The 24,981-nt window shown below is 39.9% G+C and overlaps 1 protein-coding gene across 1 annotated transcript in view; it reads right to left on the bottom strand.

Annotated features, from left to right (window-relative positions):
* Positions 1 to 5,410: 5,410 nt before the first annotated feature.
* Positions 5,411 to 24,981, bottom strand: part of TUBGCP3 (tubulin gamma complex component 3) — a 50,116-nt gene continuing 30,545 nt past the window's right edge. Inside the window, exons 10-22 of the mRNA XM_086770367.1 lie at positions 24,380 to 24,512; positions 22,870 to 23,036; positions 20,757 to 20,867; positions 20,247 to 20,355; positions 15,441 to 15,630; positions 14,036 to 14,171; positions 13,206 to 13,274; positions 11,708 to 11,843; positions 9,129 to 9,217; positions 8,863 to 8,994; positions 8,342 to 8,482; positions 7,966 to 8,082; positions 5,411 to 5,667 (exon numbers count right to left, since the gene is read on the bottom strand). Of these exons, the coding sequence (XP_086626493.1) occupies positions 5,509 to 5,667; positions 7,966 to 8,082; positions 8,342 to 8,482; positions 8,863 to 8,994; positions 9,129 to 9,217; positions 11,708 to 11,843; positions 13,206 to 13,274; positions 14,036 to 14,171; positions 15,441 to 15,630; positions 20,247 to 20,355; positions 20,757 to 20,867; positions 22,870 to 23,036; positions 24,380 to 24,512 (1,689 nt within the window). The 3' untranslated portion in view covers positions 5,411 to 5,508. The remainder of the gene's footprint in view (positions 5,668 to 7,965; positions 8,083 to 8,341; positions 8,483 to 8,862; positions 8,995 to 9,128; positions 9,218 to 11,707; positions 11,844 to 13,205; positions 13,275 to 14,035; positions 14,172 to 15,440; positions 15,631 to 20,246; positions 20,356 to 20,756; positions 20,868 to 22,869; positions 23,037 to 24,379; positions 24,513 to 24,981) is intronic.

Below are 24,981 nucleotides of genomic sequence, written 5' to 3'. Positions count from 1 at the left end.
CCATTCTTGACAGAAATGCTATTTTGAAGGGTTGAAAAAAGTTCTTGTTCACAAATTGGACATCTTACAGGGAGGAAGACAGAATCCTTCCACAACTAATTTTAACAAAATAAATGGTGTAGATTTAGGGTTTTTATAAAGAAAAGTATCCTCCTGTGTAGAGTTGAGAGACCTTGGCATTTGTTCACTGCGTCTGGTATAAGAGGAGAAAATCCGTGGGGCCTTGAGTGAAAAATAAAATCACTAAAATATAACTGGATTATGATTATATTCTGTCCTTGATCTCCTATCCCAAATCTATAACTAATTCACTGAAAAATACATTCTACCATGGGCTTCTGCATTTCCCATTGGATATTTCTAAGATACTAAATTGCTTCTGTACGCTGAGGCAGACAAGCTGTTGTAACTTACAGAGGGAGATTAAACTTTCAGGGGCCATTTTTTAACTTTCTCTTCTTCAGAGTTCATATTGGTTAAGATATAATTTCTGTGTCAGCTATTAGGACAAATGTCCTTTGTAGTTTAAAAGAATAAGACGTAAATACTTTCCCATTCCTTTCCTTTAAATGTATTTATGATATTGGTAGCACCGCACAGATAGCCCTTCACCCGAGAAGAGTTTTGCATATTCTATGACATCTTAAGTCGGGTTATAATTTTATCCTCAGTTTCTAAATTTCTGCTTTTTATTGCAGTCTCTGAAATTCCCTTAGTCCTTAGTAACTCTGAAAAGGAGGAGTCAAGCATGCAGGGTCACTTAGCGACAGCTCCAGGACAGGATGTAGACAGCAGGAGCTGGGCGTGTTTCAGCATGGAGATGACTGCTCAGGCCCTCAAGCTGTACTGGTATTTTCAGGCACTGTAACTCCAACAGAAAAACATTGAAATTACCAGCCAGAAGCCCACATTACATACCTTACAAAATGAAGAATAGCCTTGAAAGAGTAAGTGGGTTGTTAAGAATTATAATCTTTAACATTGTTTGCAGTAGATAAGCAGTTCAGTGTTAAAAAATAAGGTGAAAAGGTAAAACTCCTGTTTCTCTTTAGAAACGCACCTGAACAGTGCTGCTGCCACCCACTGAAAGGGATGCCACTCGTGCAGTCGCAGCAGAAGGAGATTGTCAACTTTTACAGTAGGTACACACATTTATGTAGAATTCAATATTGTTCTTCAGGCACAAATGAAATGTAAGATTATTTCTCTCTAGCTTTTGTTCGGAATCTCTGAATCCAGCAGCCTGAGAGAGGGGAGGCTGCCAAAGATCCACAGCCCCCGGTCTCACCAGTAGCAAGGCTCAGGATGCAGCCCCTGTAGACACATGCACACAGAGCACACACACACACACGACATATATATTTCTTACGCGGCTGGCCACACAGGTAAACCCAGACAGACACACAGAGCGCTCACGTCAACACAGGCAGCATCAACAGCCTCATCCTGCTCCCCTCTCTGGCTGAGCAGGATGGAGGTCCATTAGGGGGAGATATAGATACAATACACATTAGCAGGAGATAGATATCTGCCACTAATACACAATATATAGATATATCACTTATTTTTATAAGTATAATGTTGTTCTGCCCCACGAGGTCAGTGAGAGAGAGGGAGGGTGCAGGGTTCTTTTTGGATCTCAGTAAGAAAGGCTGGACAACAAATGGCTTAACAAAAAAAAAAAAAGTTTTAATACGATAGCATAAAACCATGAATATAAATAGGATAACAAGAGGAATACAAGTAGCAAGTAAAACTTACGCCCTTCCAGATGCTGGGCACCCCACGTTTGTGTGGCACTGGATGGAGCCTTGTTGAATTTTCTCGTGGTGCACTCTGCAGGTCTCATCCACGGAGTGCTTCCTTCTTCCCACGCCCTGGCACACAGGATGGGCTGGCACAGAGCACTCCATCAGATTCCCGTGCAGGAGCTGCTCATGGTGGCATTCAGGCTGCTCAAGTGGCAGGTACAAGGCCCAGTAGAGCAGACACATCTGTTCAACAACACTAAGCCCTCAAACACACCGCCTTCTGCAAGGCTCGCAGTACGAACGCAGATCTCTCTGGTACCTGGGCTCAGGCATGTGGTCCAGCCAGCAGGTGACCACTGGTCCTGCTCACCTCCAGATACATACTGCAGTGTCTGCAGCTGCTGGCACCACAGGCACATTTCCCACCTGCGATCCCACTCCAGGTGCTGCACTGAGATCCCCATCAGAGACACTCAGGACAAGGGAAAAGGATTTAGTGAATGGATCAGGTGAACGGGAAGTCTAGAAAAACATACTGACCAGCAGCCTATTTACACACGACCAGTCCTTTTTATCTGCTTATCCTACTACTTTCCCCACACTTTCTCCTTCCAAAATCACCTTTGGATCATCAGTCATTGTTGGAGAAGAGAAAAGTGTGGGTTGGTCTTCTCAGCATTCCTGGTTGCACAGCTGCTCTGTGCAGTGAAGCATTTCTAGGGACAGCATCCTGGAGTGCAGTTTGCTGTGGGCAGCACTGTTAGCATTTCTGTTGCAAGAGCTTTATAAAATCAGTCTCCTTCTCCATATTGATGAAGATTCTTTTACAAAAGCCATGCTCTGTGTTGCAGAGAGGCAACACTAGCTAATGTCAACAGGGCCACAAAGAGGAAAGACCCAGCTGCAGGTGAAGGCAAAGCAAAAATCAGAACACCCCCCCCCCAAAAAAAAAAACCAAATAAACAAACAAACAAAAAAAAACCCAAAACCAAAAAACCCAAAACCCCAACTAAAACAACACAAAACCAAACCAGGCTGAAACAGCCATAAAAAACTGAAGAGGACAGCGCTAGCTCTCATCCACTGCCAGGGTATCTTCCAGCAGAGCTGGTCCAGTTACTTCATACCAGGGATTCAGAATCTTCCCCCAGCCTGGCGGTCAGGGGGGTCTGAGGGCGGTGATGGCTCTTCTCCAGGTACAGGCACGGGCAAAGCAATCTCTGAGAAAGAGAAGAATGGATGCCATCACCTGAGAAGCTGAAGGTCTCGGGAACAGTTGCTGTCCACTTCCAGGGGATTTTCCTGCAGAGCTGGACAGGTTATTCTACGCCTCACCTTTCAACTATTTATTGATGCATGAAGTCTCAATTTTCTGCTCTGCTTTGAAGTGTTGGCACTCTCGCACATGAATTTATAGTTATTTTCAAGACGAAATGAAGATTTGAAGTATTTGTTGCTCAACTTTTGATCCGCTCTCTTGATAAGAATATGGCCCTAACAGTACAGGGCCAACAGGTGATCACAAAGACTCATCTTTTGGCCCACATGTATTTTCATTGCTCTGTCTTACTTGAAAAGGGATCACTGGCTTCCCGAAGCTATGCTTGTTACACCACAGCTGATCAGTTTTAATTGTAGGATCAGAAGCTACAAAAACTACATAGATTGAAATAAACACGATGGCTTCTTGTGCTAGGGGATAAAAGACTGCTCTCTACCCACAAAGGAGCACCGAGGACCATGGCAGGTCCCCACCGGCCCAAGTATTCTATGCCTTGTGTTTAAAATGTCCCCCTCAGCCAGGTAGTCAGATTCCTCCCAGACTGATGGATATCTGTGGAACCATCCTAAAATGGTAATTCCCAGCACAGCCACTACTGCAGGTTTCCTGTGTATTGCTGGACTCATTTAGCACCAAAGGGAATGAAACCTTCCTCTGGAACTTGTCCTCTAGTTCTGACCTTGATGCTGCCTCTCTGGCCTGCGAATTCTCTACTGACACATGGGACCACACATGTCTCTGAAAGCAACGGCCAAAAGAATGCCCACAGGGTTGATTTTTTTTTTTTTTTTTTTACTCTCCCAGTTTTGGCCAAAACACAATCATAAAAGCTTTGTTGTTCTTTCAGATTTTACAAGAACAACACACTCCCACCATACAACCAGAGTCCTCCTGTCTGTCAAGTGATTTGCGACCCCGTCATGCCAAGCTCTGCATCCTTCAGCTTTCCTTTGGCACACAGAATATTGCTGGCTTCAGAGTCCATGTTTTCTTACAGCTGAAGGGCTGCCTCCAAGTACCTTCCATGAGAGTAGCTGCACCAGCAGGTCCTTTAAGGGCACAGGGTTAAAAGCTTTACTTGCTTTATCTAACAAAAGCAAGGACTCCAAGGCCTGCACAGCACCAGGAATCCTGGTGTCCGGAGTGCAAACCTGCTAGTCCAGGGCTGCAAGCCAGTGCATCATCCCCACAAGAGTTCACCTCTGTCATGGCTCACAGCAGCCTCGCCTCCATGGCCTGGCAGGTGCCTCTGCTTCACAGTAATTCAAGTGGAGTAATGGCAAAAGGCAAAAAAGGCCACAGACCTGGTTGATCTGAGGGCCGTTGTTAATTAATGAACTGCACAGAACGCTAAGTATAGGTAAAACTAGTACCAAAATCCTGTAATAGGTAGGGATCTGTAAATCAATACACTCTTAACTAGAAGCTTTTCCTTTCTCATCCTGTGGAAAAATAACAATCTTTCAACTGAAAAAAGCAAACCACTTTTTTGAAAGATAATTGTGTTTTTATTTTTCTGAGCTTGCAACTTGTGGAACATAATAAATGACCTGATATAATGACAACTTTGCAAAAGAAGAATCCCCCCTCTCCCCAACATCTGGACAGCAATATATAAATATTTACAATGAAAAAATAGGGAAGGGAAGAGAATGAAGTCAACGTTAGGCAAGTCAGTTTGTTTCTACACATCTGATTTTGAACATCAGTTATTTCATTCACTTCCATCTTAACCAACACTTTCCTTTGACAGTACTGAGGCTTTAACTTCATCTTTTTAGATCTTATGTGCAATAGATACACTCCTGCTCTGCTTCTATTCTTTTCTCCTGTACAGTAACCATAGACTCTCCCTGCTTAATTCTTTATTTGTTAACTTTGAAAACAACAAAAAAATTAAATATAAGTTTATGTCTCCTGATACAAAGTTTCTCACACAGTCAAATACATCACAACACTGAAAATCAGCATAACGAAATCATGTATAGCTTTTTTAACAAGGACATTAGGTCTGGGTCCTAGTCTGTTGGCTTTAACAAAAGCTCTCTTCAAATAGAACAAGTACATATAGAAAAAATAACTTCTTCTTTTCTTTTTAAAAAAGGAAAGGGTGCTTTCTATAAACAAAAGATGTGATTTCCTGGACACAGATATAAGTTACAGTGGAGAGAGCTCAGAAAGCTTCAAATAAAACTGATATTTGTTTAAGAGGATGATTTAAGAAGTTGATTGGAAGAGGTTCAGTCAGCCCATTTAGTCTGGTAATTCTAGAAATGCCAGTGTAAAAAAACACTACTTTTTTTTTTGCTTTCTGCTATACAGTGTCACACAATCACATGACGGAAAACATGTTGCCTGCGGAAATGGTAGACACTGATCACGCACAATTTGGTTGTATTATGTCAACACTGATTGCATTGTCAACAGGAGGTTCAACATCCTTCGGATACCGAGGTGCAGTCCTTAGCAGTTGTTTCACATGTGTGAGCTTCTTCTGCTTCTAGTGCCCAACGATACACGAAGCCTTGGCTCTCTTGCTTTATAATGTTCATTAAAGTCCAATCGAAAGCTAAGAAATCGAAGGCTTTCGTCAGAACTGGTTGTCAGCAGGACCAAGAACTGCTGGACGATTCCCTGCAGGAGAAAGAAAAACCCAAGAGAAAGCTAAGAAGACATCAGTGGTGAGTTTTGCACAGGCATGCCAGGTGGCGCCCAGGCCTGGCAAGGAGGCAGAGGGAATCCGGGAAAGGGTAAGCACAAGCATTTATACCCAGTTATTAGCAAATGAGTTATGCTGGATTCATTCTTTCTGCAAAAACTCGGAGCTTCATTTTATCTTCAAACACCTGCCATGCACTTCCATCTCCAGTGCAAACAGCTCAGTCTTTTAAACCGCCAGTCTCCTTGCCCTGCTGGCACTCTCCATCTGTCCAAAGACTCCCAGGCTGCAGGGGAGCTGCCCCTGAGCCACTGCCCCAGCCCTCCCAGGGCAGCCCCACCGTACCAGGGAGACCAATTCAGGACCCAACCCCTGCCCAGAGGAGACCTCACCTTGTTTCTGTGTCACATATATAATGCAGGCCAGGCCAGCATTAGACCACTGCTTGCTTCAAAAACATGTATTTGATGTAGGTTATACAGCAGCAAGTGGCACTTGAGGACAGCAGAGCATTTGCCAATTAGGGAAGTCAGTGCTACAGATCCAATATGTACACTCGACGCATTTGGAGTGGTTTTTATGTGGGACTTGCACTTGGCATGTGGGAGGCACACTTCGGGAGCCCATCTTCCCATTCGGCTCTGGCCAAGGGACTGCAGGAGCTCCACAGAGTGCAGGAAAGGAGAGGACTTTGAGAGGATGGGAAGACTCACTTGAGAGCTCTTCCCCGATCTCCACCAAATACTGACGTGGACGTGCTCATAACTAGAGGACCCCATTACTTGCAGTTGACCAAGGCTGGCCAGGGAAGTCCTGCATGGAAAATCCATCGTAGGGCTCAGCAGGAATACAGTCCAAGTAGGCAAAAGCTACACCACCAACTACTAGCAATCCTCTAGAGCCCACAAACTACAATCTATTCCCAGTCTACACTTCTAAAACAATTTGGCTCCATTTTGCTCTGGGAGGGAGAACTGAAATATTTGGACCCAGGAACAAATTCCTCCCAGATCTGAAATCCTCTCAAAGCTCAGGATATGTGGATCCTTCAAGAAAAGCCACCAGGATTTTATAACCTAGGTTATAACTACTGTTCTGTTTTCCTTCAAACTTCCATGCCAACTGAACTCTTTCGACAATGCAGCACTTTGTCCAAGATAGCTATAGCTTGGCAAAGCTATAGGCAATACAGAAATGGATCCGGTACAAACTGCCAGAGAGGAGGACTGGGAAGCGCTCTGCACATGCTGTACGGGTGCTAAGTCACAACTGTAACTGCTAGAAAGAACCAATTGCACTCTTACAAGGTAAAATGGACATATGGGTAACAACCCAGCAAAACCACTTCAACCTCATTCATTTACTTAAGGAAACAAGGCATGCTTACATGTTTAGTATTTGTCTAAATGTGCATTTATGAATATTAAAATAAGAAAGATACAAGAAATATCAACAGCAAGACAGAGAAAAATGGCCCTATAGCTGTAAATCAAACTCAGTATCAACATCATTAAAAAATTCTAACTTCAGGCATGCCAAAGGTGATGAATAAGAGAAGTTAAATGGCACATTACACAACATCAAGAGTATCTCACATGTCAAAGTCAACAGATGAGGTAGGGCTTTGGTTTTCAGTTGACCTGGGGACTAATCCTGAAAGGCTGCTGTGGCACATAGTGCTTTGTCCCTTCCTTTATCACTTTCTGCAATTCTTTCCCTGAAATCTAACAGCTGATTTTCCTGGGGAAGGCGAGCTTTAGAATCGGATATAACAAATTAGGACAAAGCCAGAATAATTCCCATCAAAGAAGGCGGCAGCCTGTGCACATTCCCCTGAACAGCTTACCCGCTGCCCATCTCAGTGCGCTTAAAATCAAGTGTTGGGCCCCTAATAAGGACCCTTTCTGCAGCCTTTAATAGCAATGACTTGCAAAGATGGTGAGAAGAAATGGAATGCAGAAGGAAACCTATATATTTTTTTTCTGATTACACCATAAGATAGCTATTACTTCTACTATTGGAGGAAAGATGAGACTTACATGAAGGGACTATTCCTCTTTGTCAAGGCAACATACATTATCACAAAATCTGCTTTCTACTGAGGAACAGTGAATACAGGCTTCTAAGTAGAGAAGAAACAAATGAAGACCTAGATCCACAAACTGCACACACAAATATAGAAGTTATACCTACTCCATATTTGAAATCGATTTCTACATATCAAAGCTCAGCATCCATATTTAAAAAAAAAAAAACCGTAATCTAAGGGGCACCTGGTAAAAGTGAGTGAGTATTCGCAGCTGTGAGCACATTTTGGGTATTGAGTCTTGAAATTCTTTCATCCTCTTGCTCTCTTCTTCATCTTCTGATGCAGTTACACCCCACTTGCCCTACAGAGAGACCAAAGTGGTCATGCATCACACGATGAAATCTATTCACCTAGAGGTTTTGGGTAAGACAGAAATTAAAACCGCCATTCAGCGATTTTGTTTGAATTCACTAGCTACTGCTGATGACTTTTACATTTGTCTCAACTACATTTTTCATTTCTGCTGTACCTCTACATGATATCTAAAATCCCCCATATATCATAAGACAAGTATGTCTACCTGAATTAATTTTCCTGTTCTAGCAATATCCTTACTGTACCTCAAGCTCACGCTGTTTTTTCCTCTCTTCAAATTGCAACCTCAGCTGCAGCTCCTCCAAAGCAGCTCTGTACATTGCATCTTGAGCATTCTGTAGCTCAATGATCTGATCAAAAACAGCTCGAAGCTGATTGAGAAGTACCTGCGAGACAGTTAAGCAACAAAACAATGACAGAGTTGTACAGCAAAAGAGTTTTAAGTTACTACCACTCTTCAGAACACGAGTAAATTTAATCTTTTTACACACAGCTGGAGACACTGTTTTACAAAGCCTTAAGTCAGCTGCTGCATGATCACACACCTTCTTTGGACCAAAAGCAACTGTCCCACATTATAACAAGTTTTATAATCAGCATTTGTCATGGTGTGTAGGGAGTATGGACAGAGCCTACCATAATAAGGTCTTATATCAGAGGAAGAAAAATTACTTTTCCCCTTGCTCCTACAGCTTAAGAGAAAATAGTTCCTATTGCATAAGCCAAGATCACAAAGGTCCAACTTCATGCAAAGGACAAGACTTACCCTGGAATCACTATCCAGCAAGCACCGAGCTATGATTGTGTCTAGAAAAACTTCATGAGCTGCAATGATGTGATCCAAGTCCTGTGCTTGTTGGACCTTGTTCCAGAGTTCATCCCATGAACATTCAAGCACCTGGAGCAATGATTCAGGATTGGGCTGTTTTGATTTGCTAGATGACAAGCTCTTTGAAATTTAAGACACACAACACACACAGAATATTAAAAGTACTTCATTTTTAATCAACTAATTGGGTGGACAGAGTATACCTCAAATGTAATGTAATACTGCATTTGATGAATGAAATGGACCATTTCTGATGCCAGAACGTGACACTGATGCAGCACCCCAGAAAGCTCTGTAAAAAAATCCAAAGAGATGGCATGTTAAAGATCGCAAGGACAGGCACAGACAGGCGTGTAAACTTTTTCTACCAAATTGAATACTTCATAAAACAGTCACTAGTCTTGGATGACAGCAGCAATACTGGCTGGCAAAAGATAACCAAAGAACCATGCATTCTTCTGGTTGAGAAATCTGAGGCCACAGATTTACAGTTGCTTCTGGAGCTTCTTATCTCTTACCATTAGCCTTCAAACCACAGACAATGTATTTTGTATGTCTTAGCCACACTGAGACCAAAAGAGAGGGTTGCTGTGACAGGGGTAGGGAATTTGCGGCTCATGTGGTCTGGGCGCAATTCCCTGATCCACCAGAGAGACCCACAGGTAAATAAGTCACTAATGGCCTCAGCTACTCACCTGCAAGAGAAGATCTCTCTGTTGCAGAAGGGTATTACCAAGTTTACCATCAACTGCAAAAATTCTCTGGAATGAACATACTCAGCAGTATGGAATCAGGCAGACATCCAGACAGAGGAACTCATTTCCAAAAATCTGCCAAAGTAATTTGCCACTGCAGACAAGCTATGAGACTACTACAAAGGAATTCTACATTTTCCTGTCTTGGGATCTTACAGAACCATCCAACGATCTGAAAGACATTACAAGCTACTCTGTTCTTCATTTCTCATGTCTTTGCAGGAAGACTATCCCTAACACATTATGTTGCATCTACTTTAAATAAGATCAATGAAAAAATTCCAGTGTTGGCTAAACAACAGAAATTACTCAACAGTTGGACATCTGTGTTTCTTCTTCAAGTTACTGATAGGAAAAGAGCAAGCTTGACACTACTGTCTAGAAGTACTCCTTTAAAGCATTAAAATCCCTGGCCGTTAAAGATTTTTTGGGAATAATTAATAAAGCTGTCCTTGAAAGTCAATGCTACCTGTTTGTAGTTGAAAAACAAAATACCCTGCAGCTGCATCCTCCTATTGGTTGCTGTCTTCAGTTTGGCGCTCTGTGACTGGAAGGGCAAGGTACTGTTTTGGAGGGGGAGAGAGAGAAAATAAAAGCAAGCTCTACTACTTCTTCATAAATCAGTGCTCGGGTGGAGTCTCCATGTATTTCAGGAAAAAACATTCTACTCACAGCTTTCAACCTAGACATGCCAGTGAGCAAGAAAGACTCCTGTCCCTTCAGGCCAAAGGCAGTACAGGTCTTTGTAAACATACTCCTCTTTGTCAGAGGCACTAACTGAGAAATACAACACTCTGCTCCTCTGCCAACAACAGCTATAAGAGCTCCCCCAGCATTTTAAATGTCTGCGTTACTTAAAACATAGCCAAACCCAAAGGCGACAAGCAACTGAGCTTTTACTTACAGACAACTGCTCCACAGCAAAGCATAAGAAAGGCCTCCCAAAAGGGACAGGGAGAGGATGAAAGACAAACCAAACTTCCTTTTGAGTCCAAAAGAGGAAAAAAAAACCCTAGCAATGGGAGACAGCTCCAGTCTGAAGACCCTCAGGGGATGAGAATAAAATCTGTTAACTGCACCCTAGTCTCAAAAGGAACAGAAAGAAAGAATCACTGTTTTTGAGTCAAACAAGCACTCATTTGGGACAGGAAAATGACAGTAAACTAAACTCTATCTCTTAGAAACAGAAAGGAAACCTAGTCATTCTGTACAGTTCCAGAGATCAGCCTTGTGCACAGGAGCAGACTTTACAAGAGCTTGTTTCCCTGTAGCCCTCTAAGGCCAAAGTGTCTAGTCTCACCCACTGAATAGTTCCTAATTATAAAGTCATAAATATATCCTTGTAAATATTACTATGTCACAAAGAAGTGTAACCCTTAACAGCTATTTTTTACTGAGAGAAATGCAGATAGGTAAAAAAAAGTCAAGACTGAGTCAGTAGAGATGCTCACAAATGTGACTATATCCTCAGCTGAGAAGTAGGATCAAAAAGTCCCAGTCCATTAAACATACACCAAAGCCACTACACTTAAGAGCTTTCCTATTTCCTCTTAAACATCTGTTTCTCTTACCTTAGTATCTTCTGTTCTTAGCTAAATGAAAGCACAGGGAATGAGTGAAGGTAAAACCAGTAAATTCAGAAGTGTGCACATGTGAGACTTACTAGTTCCAGCACAAGAAAGAGAGATACACAGGGTACACACAGGAAGGCATCAACGAAGATGACTAAAAGGAGATGGAAGAGTAACAGTCTCTTTCCAGAGACATTGGATGTTTTGTTTGCTCACTGCTACAAAACCTCACAACTAAGGATTAAGTAAAACAAACAGGAAACTTTAATTTCCAATAATGTTATTCTATCTTCATCATCATCTACCATTCAATAGTCAGTCAAGAGGAGCAACAAAATACAATATTCACTTGTCCCAACGGATTGGTTTTCCTCCCTGCCCTCTTAAAAGATTAAACCGAGAAGCAGTCATCTAAACCCAGTTTGCAAGTATGCCATTCATTTAGGCCTCTCTCACCTGGTATACTTTTCAGAAGCTTTGCATTGCACATGTGCCCTTTCCATATATCAGTAAGAATATACTCCATTCGCTTCGCTCTCCAAAGGAAATTAAATACTCTTAGATAGTGGCTCATGCACTCACGTGTAAACACCTAAAAAACAAACAAAATATCAGTACAAATCTAATAGACATACTATGTGTTCTGAAGGACCAAGAACCCCTTCACAATCCATCTTATCTGACACATGCAGTTTATTGGTAAATATTATCAAAACAAAATCTCTGGAAATCCCAGAGCTTTTGGAAAGATCCTCCCTCAAGGGCATGACTGAGTTACCTAACATTCAAGAAGGCAGAGGTCACTGCTAAGGGCAGAACTTAGCACCTGCTTTGGTCCAAAGTGCACTTCAACTGTGCCTGCTTACAGAGTTATCATTCTATTTTTACTATTTTAACACTAAAAGGATTCTCACATTGTCATCTTTTCCACATCATATTCTTGAGAAGATTGAAGAAAATGGAGTAGAAATGCATTGCAGCTTATATGCTTCTCTATACAAGTCCTCCACATAGGCACCTTTTCCATATTCAAATTCAGTTAACTAAAAATGGTGGTTTGTTGTGGTGTGTTTTGGTTTTTGGTTTGTTTTTTTTTTTTTTTTAATCTTAAGTACTGCTCAGATGTTTTGCCAATTCAAATTCAGTGTAGGCTGAGAAAGTTCAACTGTATTTGCTGTCCTACCAACATGCCAACTGAAAATTGCTAGGAAGCAATAATTTCTTGGAAGGTTTTGAGCTCTTCCAAGCCCATATGGGAGGATGTGTAACAAAGCCTAAGCATTTCACTCTTTTCAAACTACATATGTACATGAAAATTCCTTCTGCTGGTCAGACTCACATTTTGATGTCCTGGGTTTTGTTGTTGGTTTTTTTTGTTTTTTTTTTTTTTAAAAAAAAAAAAAAAAACAAACTAGTTCTTTACAAGTCCTTTATAGAGCTAAATGCAGTCTGCTCAATACTGCAGCTATTTTCTCAGTAGTTTTAATGAACATTACCTATCCAATTTCATTTAGATAGTACAAATAGGTTCTCCTCAAATACATTCTTCAGTTCCTTGCAAATTATCCCAAATTAGCAGCTACAGCCTAGTAATAATGGAAGAAGAGGAGCACTCCATTTATTAAGTACTTGCTAAAATATCTATTGGAACAAATGAATTACTGATTTTCAGTAATGATTGTTTTAAATGTAGCTGTTTAGCACTCACAGTTAATTTACAAGAACTGAGATTTTTGGCTCAACTGTTTATATGGCAGGTGCATTGTAGACATCAGAAAAAAAAAAACAACCAAACAAAAAACTAACCCAAAAACCAAGTGATCTTACACTTCAGAAGAAAAAAAAAAAAAAAAAAAAAAAAAAGGATATTTCAGTTAAAAAAAAAAAAACAAACAAATTAGCAATTCAATTCAGTATCCAAGACATGTTCACAGATACAGGTATATGACATTACCGTTGCTATTGGCCCATCAACATGATAGTCCAAGCTGAAGACATCCCATCCAGTGTCCCCAGGAGATACCTGTATTAAAAAGATATGCTACTTTTAACCTGTAACCAGAGCATACTAATGCTGGAGAGCAATTCTTACTCTTCCATTCTCCGTAGCCTATGAAAAAACAAGCATCCACATGCATACGAGATACAGGAGTTCCTTGTCAAAGTAGTAGGTCAAGTAAAAATGAACCACAGTCTGACGCATCACCCAAATGTTGATGTTTGTAATGTCAATATTTTTCCATTTGAGCTAGTAATGGAAATTAAGGAAAAACCTGCCAGGCAAGACACGACCTAAGGTATGGGTTTATTTCAGATGCCAGAGTACATCAGTTATCTCCCACCTCTGGTACTGGAGTTTTCTCATTAACTCAAGTTTCTTACCAGAGGTCTCGTTCATTACTTCACTCTGGTAACTAGTAGTGACAAAGACACTACTCCCCAGATTCTTTTAAGAGCAACATCAGGAGTTGTTTTCAGAACCTGAAATCAGGGCTACCAGAATCAATTACTGTTAGACCGCATATACTCAACTTTGTATTGTCAATGAAACGGCTGTAAACCCACAGCTTGAAATACAAATAGACAACAGGCAGGAAATGGGAAAAGAAGAGAAGACTTATTGAACAACGTTTACATAATTCAAAGTCGACTTCCATGGAAAGGGAGGAGAATGTATTTACTATATACACATATGAAAATTTTGTTTCATAGAGATGTCTGCAAGTATACACACACACACAAAAAAAAGCTATGTTTCAGGTCAGTGACCATGACGCAACAGACCTCCAGAAGTCGAACATCCAGTCGTTTGAGAATCTCAGGATTATCAAACTGGGCATTAGTTGCCCTCACCGCTGTTTCAAGGATTCCAGTGAGATTATGCTGATATAAGGTTGTAGCTGGTCGTGCAAGCTCTGGCCTGGTGGTTACGAAACAAACAGTCATGACATATTACGGAGATATCCTGCAGCAGCAATTTGGTAGTAACTGCAGCAAATAGTGAAACACTTTTCTAACGGACTTTCAAAACCTCTCGTACTACTCTCTCAGTCTTAACCACAAAGAAAATTAATGAGCAAAATATTTGAGCAGAACATGTCTATTCATATGCAGCTATACACCTGAACATCAGCATTAGGAGTAACTTTATCCTCATTTACTGACAGTAATTTGAAATTACCAGGATTGCTAGCATAACTATTCCGTAATTTGAGTTGCATTCATATCCAAAATGAGGCAGATTACATCATTAACACATCAAACCAATAATTTCATTTCAGTTTTGAGAGACTTACTGATAGCCATTTAATGGGCTTAGAAGTGCTGGCAGAAGCACACAAACCCACCCTCCCCACCCATGTAACTCAAACTTTCCAAAGAGTTGCAACATGCAAGTAACAAATACCTTGCAGTATTCATCTTCCCCCATGATCAGTACTGGAAAGCCCCTCACTACTTCTGCCTCAAATGTAAATACTGACTCCACAAACAAACCTCATTCTGCCTCACACTTATTTTCACTTTAAAAAACATGGTCACATATAAATCATCACCAGACAACGTTGATTATGATTTACAAACAAGTTAATGGAAGCTCTATTACAAAGCTTGCCTTCTAGACCAAAGGAAAGCTTTGTAAGGGACATTTTTGGTAGACTAAGTTTCATCAGTAGCACCAGCATGTAAAAGCAGTGAGCTTGCAAACACACTTTAAGAAGTGAAACTGATAGTTGTGGATGCACTTTAGTGCATAAAACAGAGGCTGGTGAGGCATCCATTAATTTTTTTTTAAATGCATTGAGGGGTTTTGACACAGTGTTTTGGACCAAACACCTCCAAAACAAGAGCAACAGAACTTTTCTGCTTAAACTTGCTGACAGGAGTGAGAGAAATGATAACGTTTTCGAGGCTGTCAAAAGGGTCAAGTGTAAAGATATTTATATTAGTCCAACTTTTCAAGACATTTTGAAATGGTACTGTATATACTTCCTACCAAAAAGGAAGAATGAAGTTTAAGCCTCAGGGTCAAAGAAATCAAGCCCAAAATAGAATTTAAGAGTTGTTCAATTAAACCTCTCAGTAATAAGATACTTAAAGGGTCCGCTTCCAAAAGCAAGAATTTCTCTGATGATCATGCACATTTGCAAGCATCAGAAATTCAACATAATTATCCTTCCTACTCTCTTACTTGAGCAAGTCCATTAAATGCCTGATAAAGTCTCCTTGACCAAGTAGTAAGTAGCGTCTCATGGCCTGCATGTGTTCTAGTAAATTGTACTTTTTATTGAGAACATCTAGTAGGTATTTGCTGGTCTCAAAATAAGCTGCATCAATTTTCTCTTGAAATGCATTTTCCAGATCTGTGAACAAATCAGCAGCTAAAAAAAAAAAAAAAAAGAAAAAAAAAAAAAAAGAAAAGAAAGAAAAAAGAAAAAGTTAAAATTAAATAAGTATTTTTCCAAAACTGTGGCAAACAAGCTTTGGAATTGAAAAATACAAGCAGAGAAATTGCTATTTATTCTGACCCACCATATTATACATTTGGCATCGCCAAAGTGATAGCAAGTCTAAAGCAGCCCATACTTCTATATTATTACTTTTAATCTGTGCCCAGCTTGTACTTGCCAATAAGAACTCATATCATTTCATCACTTTTACACAGAAAGTTATTTCTTTTTTAGCTTGCTGAAATACTGCAGTTTACAGAACCAAATAATTTGAAGGAGATCTAAAAGCTCAGACTTAGGGAAAAGCTTTGTTGGGAGGGATCTAAATCAGAAATAACTTCTAAGGTGGGGACGGGAAGAAACCGAAGAATCAGCCAGAAGATTCAACAGAAAAGAGTTCCGACATATAAATCACAATGAGAGAGGAGGGAATACACTTGCATTACCTGTGGGACAGCCAGCAACCCAATGTTTTTTTTCTCCATCTTTAATGTATGGCAATTAGGGGGCAGAAAGTAGGACACTGCCCTTTTGTATGAAGCGTATTTCAATCTTTTCTACAACTAAAAGCTTATTAAGAAAGGGACTACAACAAGGCTGTTACAAGATAGTGAGAAGCATGGCCTCTTCAGGCAATATGGAGCAAAACTCCAAATACTGGACTGCCACCTATCACACGATTCAGACCCTCCTCAGCGCTAAAGGATATACTTCTGTCGTGGTTTTGTTTAGTAGGGGGAGGGCCTAAGGTGGTAGCTTCTGTAGGAAACTGCTAGAAGTCGCTCCCCTTTGTTCAGGGGACTTGGCCAGGCCTAGGGCGGACCCACTGCTGGCCAAGGCCGAGCCGATTGGTAGCAGAATGTCCCGTGATAACACCTCTGCGATAACATATTTAAGAAGGGGAAAACAGAAAAAAAAAGAGAGAGGAGAGAAGATGTGAAGAAGCTGAGCGGGGGCAGAGGCGCAGAGGGGGAGGTGCAGGCCTCATGGGCCTTGCAGGCCTCACCCTCTGGCCTCTCGCCAGGCAGCCGACTGGGCCCGACTCGGTCCAGTCTGGCTGCAAGAAGTGGAGAGGAGATGAGAAGTGAACAAGATGTAAAAAAAGATCCTGAGAGACATCTACCAGCCTGTTGTGAGGAACAGCTGCAGATGCCAAGGTCAGTTCAGAAGGAGGGGGAGGAGTAATGTGGCTCCTGGCCAAGATTCCCCTGCAGCCTGTGGTGACGACCATGCTGGAGCAGGTTGTCCCCCTGCAGCCCATGGAGGTCCACGGAGGAGCAGAGATTCACTTGGAGCCCGTGAAGGACCCCGTACTGGGGGAGGTGGATGCCTGAAGGCAGCTGTGGCCCGTGGAGGGCCCGCTGGGACAGCTGTTCTGAAGGGACTGCACCCGTGGAAGAGATGACCCACGCCAGAGCAGTTCCACGAAGGACTGTGGCGTAGGGGTGGGACCCCACAACGGAGCAGGGGAGGAATGCGAGGAGTTCTTCCCCCAACCATGAAGCAGCGGCGTGAAACAACATGTGATGAACTGACCACAACCCCCATTCCCTCTTCCCCCCTGTGCCGCTTGGGAGGGGAAGGTAGTAGAGATAATGTTAAGCTTGGGAAGACGGAGGGGTGGAGGGAAGTTATCTTGTTCTCTGTCTCATTATCCTGCTATTTGTAGTAATAAATGAATAGTTTTCCCCAAGTCGAGTCTGTTTTGCCCGTGACGGTAACTTTAAGGATTTCTCCCTGTCCTTATCTCAAACCTCGAGCTGTTTTTCCTTATATTTTCTCTCCCTGTTCTCTCAGAAGGTGGGGGGAGTGAGAGAGAGACTGCGTAGTCTGGTCTGATCGGGGCTGAACTACGACAACTTCCACTTTCAACACTTTTTAATTACACAACTATCACTCTAAAGATAAAAAAATGAAGATCTGTGTACCAAATTAGTATAAGACAGTGCACTGCCTGCTCCAGAGTTAGTTTCAACCTGTAGTAGAGATAGGAAGTTTAATGTTGTTCTGATAAGATTCAGCTTCAATTAATAAAATGCTTTTGAATTGAATAAATAAACAGTGGTTCTAATAAAGAAGTCACACTTTAATGTGAGAGCCAGAAGTGGGTCAAGAAAGGATCAGGCAAAAAGCACTGACAGACACATCTATGAGTTGCTACTGAACGTAGTGGTCTCATGTAATTCCTGGTTTAGAAGTTGTCAAACTGTGGACAGCTAGAGGTTGGAGCTGGGATCACTTTATCTGCCTTCTTTTTTGTCCTTCTTCTCCAAGTATCTGCTACAATCCCCTGTCAGGCAAGATGACCAACTTCTACACTGTTCTGCATCTCTGACTTCCTGCTTTAATACATATTCAGATAGTTTCTTATATCTTTATTACTTCAGCATCAAAAGAAAATTGGGGAAACATGAGAGTTCAGGTTCCAAAGCAAATGAAAGAAAAAAAGAAATATATATATACCGCCAAACCCACAAAACGTTCTGATTTAAAATGAGAAAAGGCATCCAGAATTCAGGCTGGCGTTCCAGCTTTCCATCATCTTACTATAAGTAATTATCTGAAGGGACTCTGAAGATACTGTCAGATGGCACAAAAAAGGAGGATGGGATGAATTTCCAACATAACTGACATAGAATGTTCTTTATAGATTGAATAGGTAAAATGCCCTAAAAATAAATGCAGTTTCATGCAGAATTAAAGCAGTGCAATACTATGAGGTATTTAGGCTGCAGGCCATAAGCTGAGCACACCTTCAGCACACTGAAGATATAGTGGATAACATCAGTTTCTAAAACGACACTTCTATCTGAAACTGGTATTCTCAGCACTTAAGGTAATGTACTTGCCTTGAACCTCTTGTCCCCTATGTAAAAGGGAACCCATATTTATGCAGATCTTCCATTCAATCAAGGAGAGAGAAACACAAGTACAAATTAAAAAAAAAAAAAAAAAAAAGTGGAAAAGCATGGCCATAAACACTGTGTAAAGTGCTGAAAGTGGTGTAGCCAAAGGATGTTTTCGTCTTTTTCAGGAGTAGGTGGCAAGATGACAGTTCAAATGCATTTACAGCCCTTACTCACTTAACCCTGACCTCTCTGCACTTTAGGTGCATCTTTGACCAGGCAAGCAATGTGTATGGTACAAAAATCACATTATCAGATGGAATATTCTTGCAGGTGTGAACGAAATTTTATTATTAGAACACCTTTCATGGAGGTACTCATGCTAAAAGTCCATGCTATGAAGAGTTTATACAAATAATGAATCTGCAGAGCAAAAAAAAAAAAAAGAAAAAGAAAAAAAGAAGGGAAGAAAAAAAGGAGGAGGGGAGGAGGGGAGGAGGAAGGGAGGGGAGGAGGGAGGGAGGGAAAATCTTTGAAACCCAAGTTTCGAAGTTAGGTATAATAAAGTCATATGGAGAACAGGAATAACAGAAAAGATATTGTATAAGTTATCTAAAAAGTGCAAAGAAGGATGTTCTCAGACAACTAAGAACTTGACAGAAAAATAAATGTTGAAACAATTCTTCTTGTAGCAAAAGCTGGATATACTAGCAGGACACCATTATACTTCTAAAAACTGTACAGAAAAGCATCAGAGAAATTATTCAGTGATTTACATCTGAACAATTAGACTCTCTTTGATGTATGAAATGAGTTATAAAAAGAAGCTGAAGAAGTAAAATAGCACCTTAACCAAAAGAAAGCAAATTGTCCTTTCTCCCAGATGTAACAGCATCCTAGGCATTACCTTACCTTCTTTCCTAAATATTTACACATAAAGTCTCTTTGATTTAGATGTTTATTATTTGCTGTCTTTCATCATAACAATGCTAACTTCATTGCAAAGAATATGCCACCAAAGAGTAACTGCAAATGGTATATAAGCTCTCATTCATTAAAACTAAAATCTCTCCTAAACAGCAAGATACAATCTGAAGAAAGTCTGAGAGTTAAACTTTTGTTTAATGTTCAACAGCTGGCAAGCCCAGTTTTAAGGAATCTTCACAAAGAATTTTACTTACCTTCCATATACTGAATTTTTTTTTTTGAGATACTATAGCAGCAGAATGCATTTGCAGAAAGGCTTCTGTCCTGCCTGTTTTTACTGCTCATCCTCTTATTTACAACTAATGGCTTATTATTTTTTAATCACATCATTAATTCACTATTATTATGGAAATGTATGATAAAATACATTTGATGAGAAGTCAAAAGCACTAAATTCTTAATGCAGCACTCCAGAATATCCCTTCCCTCATCCTATCCTTCTGAACAAAAAGTCAGCTGAAAGCAGGTTGATCATGCCTGGTTTCATTCAGAAATCCAGTACATTAACAACCATCCAGCAAACCTATAAAATTAAGAAAATAAAATTGAGCAAGTGCATCTTCATACATCTTTTGTAAAATGCAAGTATCCGTGCAGATGGGACTTCTGCATTCCTTCCCACCCCGCTATCCAAAATGTCAGTTTACAGTCTAAACTACATATTGTACAGAGCTCAGTTCAAAGGGAAGAAGTTGACTAACACAGATACTCTACCGTCTTTTGAAGACTCTGCAGACTTTGCCACAGCAATCATCTTTGTAGATGGAGTTTGATCATGACAAACTTGATGCAAGAAGTTTATGGATTTTCCTATTAGGAGGACCTGAACACAAAACAGTTTGTTGTTTTTTTTCCAAATGATTTGCATATAAGAAAAAAGGCAAAAACAAGACAAAGCCACCCACAACCACCAGGACAACAGGATATTTTGTCATCTTTCTGTGCTCTTAGCTTCACAACCCCAACCACAGCAATCCAGAACTTCAGTACTAGCATCAATTTTAAACACAAAATTAGTATCTCCTTGACATCTCCCTAAACAAAGTTTATCAGTTAGAGAATGGAAAGGAGAAACAGCCTTACAGTCTTCCTCAGCAAACAATTTTTTTAACGTAGCTATTCTTAGGATGATTTATTGTTAAATTTGGTCTATTTTCTTAATGGAAATCTAAACAGCAGTATAGGGGCAACAAATCATCAGAAGATTAACTTTTGAATTCATACCTTTTTTGATTGCTCCATTGTAATAAAAGAAGGGATCATTGATTTCCTCAAAGTGTATTTGTCATGCCACAACCGATCAGTTTTAACTGTAGGATCTGAAGCCACAAAAAACTGTAGATTGAAATAAATACAAAAAACATAAGATGAATGTAAACTTTCTCCTTTTGTGTTTTATTTCTGTATTCAGAAAACTGTAAAAATACATCTGAGTTATTCTTTTAACAACAACAACAAAAAAGATAAACAATGTTCATAGATAACATGCAGAGTTGTCCTGGTATGTAAATTCTATCTTGACCAATATGAACTCTGAAGAAAAAAATTAAAGAACAGCTCAGATAATTTCATCTCCTCTGTATATTATGAAACCCTGACTACCGCAGGGTAAAGTAAAATGTACTATCTGTAAAACAAACTAGGAAAATACAGAAGCACACAGCATTTTTGAGGCAACTAGTTATAGAGTTAGAGTAGGAGATAAAGTTCAGAATGTAAATATGATATGCTTTTATTCTACTGGTTCTTCTTTTTTCCCTTTTGGATTTCTTCCTATTTTAACAGATGCAGAATTGCAGAAAAGAAAAAAAAAAACCCCACAAATAATTCTGCAATTGAACTGATGATCAAATGCTAAGATTTCTCAACTTCACGCAAAAGAATACTTTCATTTGTAAGAAACTAAATCTACATTATTAGTTTTGTTAAAATGGCTTGTGGAAGGATTCTGTCCTCATCCTGTCAAACATCACATCCCTTTTTTGAACAAGAACTTTTTTCCACTGCCTCCAAATACCATTTCCACCAAGAATTGTCAATTGTCTTTGCTCAAAAATTGTGTCTGTGGTATGAAAATTGTAGCTTTCAGTATATCACATCCAACAGTGAATGTCAGTATTACGAACACTCTCATATTGCCAAAGAGTTGAAAGCTAATGAATTACACAAAAAAAACAAGACAGACACCACCTCATAAGTGGACATGAGGAAGCATTTCTAACGACAGAGTGGTCAAACCCTGGGACAGGCTTCCTAGAGAGGTGATCATTATCCCAAGCCAAGAACATGCTTTAACTTCAGGGTCAGCCCTGAACCGGTCAGACAGTTGGACTCAATGATCATTGTAGGCCCCTTCCAATTTAAATAGTCTATTCTATTCTAAGACTGTGGGGTAGCTAGAAAAAAAATAAAGTCTATTTTACACTTCTAGCCATAAAGATTCATAGACATGTCACACAAGTCTCCTAATGCTGACCTTAAAGATCAGTTGCAAGTGATATTTGTACTCCTTTTAATTTTGATACAGATGGACAGTTTCAAAAAAATCAGACAGTGTATTTCACACTCAAGTAAAGTTACTCAGATGTGTCTCAGAAGTGCTCAATTTATTTCTAAAAATGAGTCTTTGGCTTCCTGGAACCAAAAAACCAACCAACCAAACAAAAAAAACCAAACAAAACCAAACAAACAAAAAAAAAACAAACCCCAAAACGTCACTTTAAGAGGACTATAGTGATTGGAGACAGGAAAAAGAGCTGGGAGAGCTTAAAAAGACATAAAAACATTTCTAAGAATAAAAGGAACAGTTACTGCAGCTTGCTGTTACAGAAGACAGAACAAGTCTGTAGAGTTTGTAGAGTAACTCTGGAACCATAAACCGGTTCTACCTAATTTGACAAACCAAAGTCATTTATGAAGCTGAGGATAACAGTAGGTAGTCAGCGTAGAATAGTCTGAACTTTATTCCAAATACAAGACTTGCATTCTAAACACTTACAAAGAACTTTTTACACATTACTATTGTTAAACCAAGCAGGAAAAGAGAGAGATGACTGTCTCTTTTCAGAAGCAACCATCTATTGTCAGTCCACCATTCTGCCTCTACTACAGACCCAGGATATGATTCATTGAAGACAACTGCATCATTGCAACCTCCAGACATCACACTGACTGAATCCATAGAGAGTGCCACATTTCATGTTGTTATTGTACATATTACATGTTATACATTTCCACCACAGTCTACTTTTCAAATTCTCCTCTAAGCTTCCCATAGATTATACTCTGACAAAGACAACGAACAGAGATAAAATATTTATTGTATCACATACATTACCTCATGGTATGTATCCTCCAGCTCTCCATCATAAATCCAGCGATAAAGGAAATTCAGTACAGGATGGGATACTAGGCCAAGAATGTGCTGAACCAGAGATCTCATGTAGGGATCTCCTGTTTTAGTATAGGCATGAACTGCTGAGGCTAGTTCACCCCCTTTTCTCCCTGTAAGATCATAGGGGAGAGGAACAGAAATGTAAGAAGAAAAAATACACAGACCACCTTAAATTCAGTAGCCTCTGATTTTAACTAGTCATATGTCACTCAGAGCTTGCTGAACAGCAATTCTAAAAGGTAGCAAAAGTACATTTTTTTTACATGTTGACAGGGAACTCCTAGGTTTTAAAACATGAATTATTAATCTCATTGAAGTATTAAGCACCCTTTTCTGACACCATATTCCATTTACTTTATGGCAGCTTGGAGGAATGCATATTTCAAGGGATCAGATCACATACAATGGTTGACTTTATACTTCTTTACTTCCCCACCGCCCCCACCAGAAGAGCATCAAAGGAGCCTTAGTATGTTTTCCTTCTCTCTTGTACTTGACTCTCTCTCAGATGTTCTGTGTGCATATATACACACAAAAGCATCTTTCCTGCTTCTTGGTTATAGTCCTCTCAATAGCTCCTTTAGCCAATATCTCCTGTCTTCTTGCAACTGAAGGGTAAGAGGCTGTCAAAATAATATTTTAAAAAAAAAATTAAAAAAAAAAAAAAAAAGATCTAGTACTTGTTTTGCTCCTATGCTGCACAGCTTCTTGCAGCACAGGCTGTAGCATTCAAAATTTTCATGAATGCCTTAAAAGAAAAGCTCACTTTATTTTCAAAATTGTTATCAATTCCAGTAATCCAGGTTAAACAGATGTTGTAAGCATTTTTGGTTAAGCTCTTTACGAAGGGCCACAATCTCCATTTATTTTCAAAGATGACAAAGGGGAAGTACCCTTAGGGAGAAGCATAGCCTATGGATCAGTTACTGGCCAAAGTTTTGGTAAACTCCAACACTACTCCTCAGCATTTTCTTGAGGATTGACAACACAGCCATGCACTATTTACAAAACTGCAAAGTTCCAACGTTTCACATGAATCTGCAGACGAGTTGCAAATGACTCCTAAATGCCTTCATATATAGAGGAACAGCATAATAATTCTACATAGTGAAGAGACTAAGCCAACAATTTCATAGTGTTTTAGTGTTTTTTTTTTCTAGAGTGTAACATTCTCTGAAAGATGACTAAAATTTAATAATTGAAAACAGCATGAAAAGTGTGTGCTCAAAATTTGAAGAATTTCTGAAGCACATCCTAGTTTTAAAAAGAGGCAAAAAAGTGTAAATGTATTGAAACAGTACTATAATTCGTCAGTTTTTTGCTTAAACTAAGAGAGTGAATCCTTTGGATTTTCTTAAAAGCATAACAGTAATTATTATTGATTTCCACCTTTGGCATGCACAACCAAAGTTACATAACTTCCCCATAAATATTGAACTAATGTTAAACAGACCTTGACAGTGATCAACAAGTGCTGCAAGGGTCTTTAACCTTATTTTAGGATCATACGTCCAGACTAGGAGACGGCGAAGTGTTAAACTGCTCTCAAGTCCCAGATTCACGCCCTGATCATCTTCCAGTTGCAACTGATCAAATTAGAAACAGAAAGGCATATGAAGGAACAAAACTGGCAAAACTGAAGCAGAACTGATGTTTCATAATTTTTGTTCTAAAGTTAGCTTTTTACTCGCACACTTGAGATACCCAGTATTATATGTTCACTCACAGTCATTTGGTCAAAATCTGAAAGCCACACAAGTGAAATAGAGAACCAAGTGCAGGTGAAAGGACAGAGACAAGTAGAAGTGTAATAGGGCAGACAGAGAACAAAGATCAAGAAAGTTAAATAAAGCAAGGTGATAGTCACAAAAGGAGAGAAGAGCAAAGGAAAATAGAGCAGAGATCCTGAAAGACAGCAAATACTGGCCAAAGAGATGCTCAGAAAATAGTAAAAAAAAAAACATCTAAAGGAAAGGAAGGGTGTAGGAGGTAATATTTCTATTATTGCACAGCCAGCTTATTTTAGTTCTACATGGGACAAATTCTGTTCAATGT

The sequence above is a fragment of the Chlamydotis macqueenii genome, chromosome 1 (genome assembly GCF_036417535.1).
Source record: "Chlamydotis macqueenii isolate bChlMac1 chromosome 1, bChlMac1.mat, whole genome shotgun sequence".
NCBI classification, from domain to species: Eukaryota; Metazoa; Chordata; class Aves; order Otidiformes; family Otididae; genus Chlamydotis; species Chlamydotis macqueenii.
The sequence above is the reverse complement of the archived record's forward strand: the minus strand, read 5'-3'. Positions and strand labels throughout refer to the sequence as shown.